This window comes from Ranitomeya imitator, unplaced genomic scaffold, assembly GCF_032444005.1.
Source record: "Ranitomeya imitator isolate aRanImi1 unplaced genomic scaffold, aRanImi1.pri SCAFFOLD_1619, whole genome shotgun sequence".
Taxonomy (NCBI): domain Eukaryota; kingdom Metazoa; phylum Chordata; class Amphibia; order Anura; family Dendrobatidae; genus Ranitomeya; species Ranitomeya imitator.
In genome coordinates this window covers 26,422-31,373 of record NW_027193743.1, presented here as the reverse complement: position 1 = coordinate 31,373, position 4,952 = coordinate 26,422, and the positions used below count along the sequence as shown (strand labels likewise).

Here is a 4,952-nt window from a genome sequence, read left to right as displayed (position 1 = left end):
ATCTTCGGGGGATATCTCTCGCCCTGTGGCTGGTATCTCCGGGGGGGATATCTCCTGCCCTGTGGCTGGTATCTCCGGGGGGGATATCTCTCGCCCTGTGGCTGGTATCTCCGGGGGGATATCTCTCGCCCTGTGGCTGTTATCTCAGGGGGGATATCTCTCGCCCTGTGGCTGGTATCTCCGGGGGGATATCTCGCCCTGTAGCTGGTATCTCCGGGGGGGATATCTTATATCTTAGGCTGCATTCACACATTGTGGTCATTTTTTTTTGTTTGCAATAGCAATAAAACTGAATTATTTTTGAATGTTGAGACAAAAAAAAAGCAACTTAAGGGTATGTGCACACGTAGAAAGCTCCTCTGCGGATTTTTCCGCAGCGGATTTCATAAATCCGCAGTACAAAACTGCTGCAGTTTTTTCTGCGGATTTATCGCGGTTTCTATTGCAGATTCCGCCGCGGTTTTACATCTGCAGTTTTCGATTGGAGCAGGTGTAAAAACGCTGCGGATTCCGCACAAAGAATCGACGTGCTGCGGAATGTAAACCGCTGCGTTTCCGCGTGTTTTTTTCCACAGCATGTGCACTGCGGATTTAGTTTCCAATAGGTTTACATTGTACTGTAAACTCATGGGAAACCGCTGCGGTATCCGCAGCAAAATCCGCAGCGTGTGCACAGAGCCTGAAGGCAACATGTGAACGTGGCTGCACGGTCACCCCGATACGGTGTCACGTCATTTGATCGTTTTCTTTTTATTCTAGTCTCAAAAATCTTTATAAAAAAGAACTACAGGAGCCTGGGTGCCCGCCTGCCGCTGCACGTCCTGCTGGACCTGCCGTGGCGAGGTGTCGTTGACGCGGACGAGACGCTTTTACGCTCCACGTCGCCGTGTTCCATAATAAACGACGAACTCCTAAAGACGATCGTCAGGAAGGGAGCGAAGGAAGAGTTCTGGAAGGTCCTGAAGGAGTAAAATGTTTGTATTTTAAACCCTTTTGTTCAAAATTGAATTTTTTTTTGTGATTTTTCTACATTCTAGGAAACATATAAAGAAATAAATGTTACTATTCTATTTATATATATATATAAAAAAAGTGCAATTTTAACTACCACAAATGGCGGTGAAACGTCAGAAATATTTACAATGTTGTTCCATAAAAAAAAAAAAAAAAAATCTGATAAAATTCTCCCCATGAGCCTACAGCAGATGTATGACGTGTGGTGACCTCGTAAGAGAGGCCCCGCCCACTGATGACATCATCAGTTCTTCTATGACATAAGAGGGGGCGGGGCCTCTGCTGTACCTGCCGGCTGCACATAGAGGGGGACCTCAGAGCAGATCCCCCTGGGATGGAGGCCGCTTCTCCCTCTTCGCAGTCCTGGCCGTCACCTCCTTGTGCCCGGAGCTGGGAATAGACGGGTCATACAGGAAGGGGAGGCGTCCTGCGTCACAGTGAGCGGGGGCAGGTCAGAGCTTCTTCTCTGGTGCCCTCCTTGGGCTTTACCCCTCCAGAGTAAATCTGCTGTGGACGACATCTCCTCTGTTGGTTCTCGCTCCCCGGCGGTCTATCGGAAGGCGGCCGTTAGTCGCAGAGACCCCGATACACACGTGATATCAGAAATCTTTATTATAATGTACAGCGTGATTGGAGGAATGATACAGCGGGGGCAGGGAGACGGCGCGACGCTCGGCTACCGGAGACAACGGGATACAGAACTACCACAAGTACCCGGATACTACGCAGGGCGCCGGCTGTGTGCCGCTGAGCACCGACACTGCGCCGTGGAGATCCTCTGATCTGGTCCCATAAAATAATAGAGAATTAAAACCTCAGAATTATCACTGCGTACTACAAACGGCAGGAATGTCGCCATGACGGTGTACGGGTATCGCTCCACTTCTAAATCTCATGTGCTGCACTGAACGAGGTGCAGCCAGAGCTGCAATCACAATTCGGCCGGCACTGCGTCGTCAGCGCCTCTCGCAGAGCATGCTCGGCTGTAGTGCATTATGGGTAATAGTATTTTACATCGGGTACAGTACAATATTCATAGCTCATCGTGCATCGTGGGGCTTCAGCGTCTGTCAGTACAGTCCTGATGATCACCAGCGGCAGAATTGTGAATGCAGCTCCGGATGGAACCACGTAAGTAGAGATGGAAAGTGAAATCTGCACTAAGCGCACAATGTCGTGACCGTGCAGGGGCTGAATAATTGCAATAAGAACCACCCCGGACGCCGGCATTTGAGGTCTGCAAAAGTGGACGCCGGACGAGGGGAAGCTTTCTACTCATCATAATATAAGTGAAGGAAAGGATTCAACATAGGATTTAAAAGCCTCGTCCGGGATCGGAGACATGTGGCGGGCTTCATCCCAAACCAGTGCGAATATTGCAATACCGGACACAATCCATGGATGGGGGGGGGGCGCTGTTTTTGGTACTTTTACTCCTGTGAACTAATGGCGTTTCCCTGAGACTTTCCTCTGCCTTCCCCCCAATAACCAGCGCTGACCCCAGACAGCACCCGCTGAGATTGCTCGCTGCTTGTCTCCTCTGCTACATATGGTATTCACATCTCCCTGTAAAGAGCTACTCAGTGAGGGGGCTGCGGTGGGGGCACACGAGGGACCGCGGTAGGGGCACACGAGGGACCACGGTGGGGGCACACGAGGGGCCGCGGCGAGGGAACACGAGGGACCGCGGTGGGGGCAAACGAGGGGCCGGGGCACACGAGGAGCCGCGGTGGGGGAACACAAGGGGCTGCTGTGGGAGCCACACGAGGGGCCGCGATGGGGGAACACACGAGGGGCCGCGATGGGGGAACACACGAGGGGCCGCGATGGGGGAACACACGAGGGGCCGCGATGGGGGAACACACGAGGGGCCGCGATGGGGGAACACACGAGGGGCCGCGATGGGGGAACACACGAGGGGCCGCGATGGGGGAACACACGAGGGGCCGCGATGGGAGAACACACAAGGGGCCGCGGTGGGGGAACACAAGGGGCTGCTGTGGGAGCCACACGAGGGGCCGCGATGGGGGAACACACGAGGGGCCGCGATGGGGGAACACACGAGGGGCCGCGATGGGGGAACACACGAGGGGCCGCGATGGGAGAACACACGAGGGGCCGCGGTGGGGGAACACACGAGGGGCTGTGGTATGAACACATGTGACAGCAGACTGGCTGCCTGTAAATGCCACCATTGCACACATACATCGCTGCTCATGATCCCCGAGGGTGAGGAGCTGGCTCTGCGTGACAGGAGCAAGATAGGGGCAACGTCCAAACATTAAAAACAATTCAATGAAACAATATTTAAAGATACCAAATAAAAAATTACAATAAAAAAGGTTCAGAAAACTGAGGATCAGGAACAGCGGTCCATAAAATCCACGAGCAGCGCCCCCATAACACAGCAACGAGCAGCAGGATGGACTGTAATACCTGATGCCACCACCAGGCGGCGGTGGCTTTGGGGGGAGGTGGTAACCTGGGAATGAGGTCCCGGTGGGGGAGGGAGGTCTGTGCGGACGATATACGAGACCCAACACTCGGGTAATAAATTACTTCACTCCCGCGCCTTAATCCTTCAGCTTCTTCCTCGCCCGCTCGGCGCGGTCCAGGGCGGCCATGTTGCAGGACGCCGTCACCAGGTGCAGGAGGCTGATGAGAGATTTCACTAGAGACACCGGGCAGCAGAACGTGACGACGAGGCGGAAGAGGCCGACTCCCCCGAGGGGCCCCAGTGTGACTGTGAAAGGCAGGAGTACAGAGGATCACCCCAAATGTTATACCCCAGATACAGGGCTGCACAGAGACGGAGAACAGCGCCTACCTGCTGGCCCCTCGGAGAAGTGCAGCAGGTATAACATGCAGTAGAAGAGCTCATTCCCGGCACACATGAAGAACAGGACCGGCTGCGAGAAAAACAAGTCAGTAACTAACGATCAACCACCAAAACAGACCTCCGAAAACTCCCCAGTGCCCCTACCCGGGAGGTGTAGTACAGCCGCAGTACGGGGTTCCCCGACAGGTCGATGGTCTTGTGACTGTCGCTGCCCTTCAGGGTGGAGCTGGGGAGAACAAGAAGATGCAGATAAGACGGCAGACCAGTGTGTTCTCCAGCAGGGGGCGACACTGAGCACAGCACCGGATACCTGTGGAGATGCAGCCAGTGACTGGCGATGTCCAGGCTCATGCTCAGCTGGAACAGCAGCGTGTACGGCGGGTACAGCAGCGACAGGTTCACCAGCAGGCACATGGTAGCGCAGCGGTCAGTCAGCATGTCCAGCATGGCTCCAAACTTGGTGCCTGGGGAAAAGGAACATGTCGGATTTCTGCTCCTGTCTGTGATCTGCATCGTCAGCACTGAGAACTGATTACAGGTCAATAAGAGCAAACATGGCCGCACCTTGATTCAGAGCTCGAGCGGCGTGTCCATCAAAGGCGTCCAGGAGACCACTGAGCAGATAGAAGGTGGAAGCCACCAGGGGGGAGGTCGGCATGAAATAGAAAGCCACGAAGGCAAAAAGGATCCGGACATAACCTGCAGAAGGGCGAGAGCAGAGGGAACAGGGTGACACCACAAGAACCATCATGTCTCTACTCCAGAGCTGCACTCACTATTCTGCTGGTGCAGTCACTGTGTACATACATTACATTACTGATCCTGAGTTACCTCCTGTATTATACCCCAGAGCTGCACTCACTATTCTGCTGGTGCAGTCACTGTGTACATACATTACATTACTGATCCTGAGTTACCTCCTGTATTATACCCCAGAGCTGCACTCACTATTCTGCTGGTGCAGTCACTGTGTACATACATTACTGATCCTGAGTTACCTCCTGTATTATACCCCAGAGCTGCACTCACTATTCTGCTGGTGCAGTCACTGTGTACATACATTACTGATCCTGAGTTACATCCTGTATTATACTCCAGA

At 53.6% G+C, this 4,952-nt stretch overlaps 1 protein-coding gene across 1 annotated transcript; it reads right to left on the bottom strand.

The window, feature by feature from the left end:
- Positions 1-1,608: 1,608 nt before the first annotated feature.
- On the bottom strand, positions 1,609-4,601 carry LOC138654170 (CDP-diacylglycerol--inositol 3-phosphatidyltransferase-like). The gene is made up of 5 exons (XM_069743395.1): positions 4,418-4,601; positions 4,164-4,317; positions 3,998-4,079; positions 3,842-3,923; positions 1,609-3,757 (listed from the first exon to the last, which is right to left on the bottom strand). Exons 1-5 carry the CDS (start codon positions 4,599-4,601, stop codon positions 3,588-3,590), a joined length of 672 nt encoding a protein of 223 aa, XP_069599496.1. The 3' UTR covers positions 1,609-3,587.
- Between the last annotated feature and the right edge of the window lie 351 nt (positions 4,602-4,952).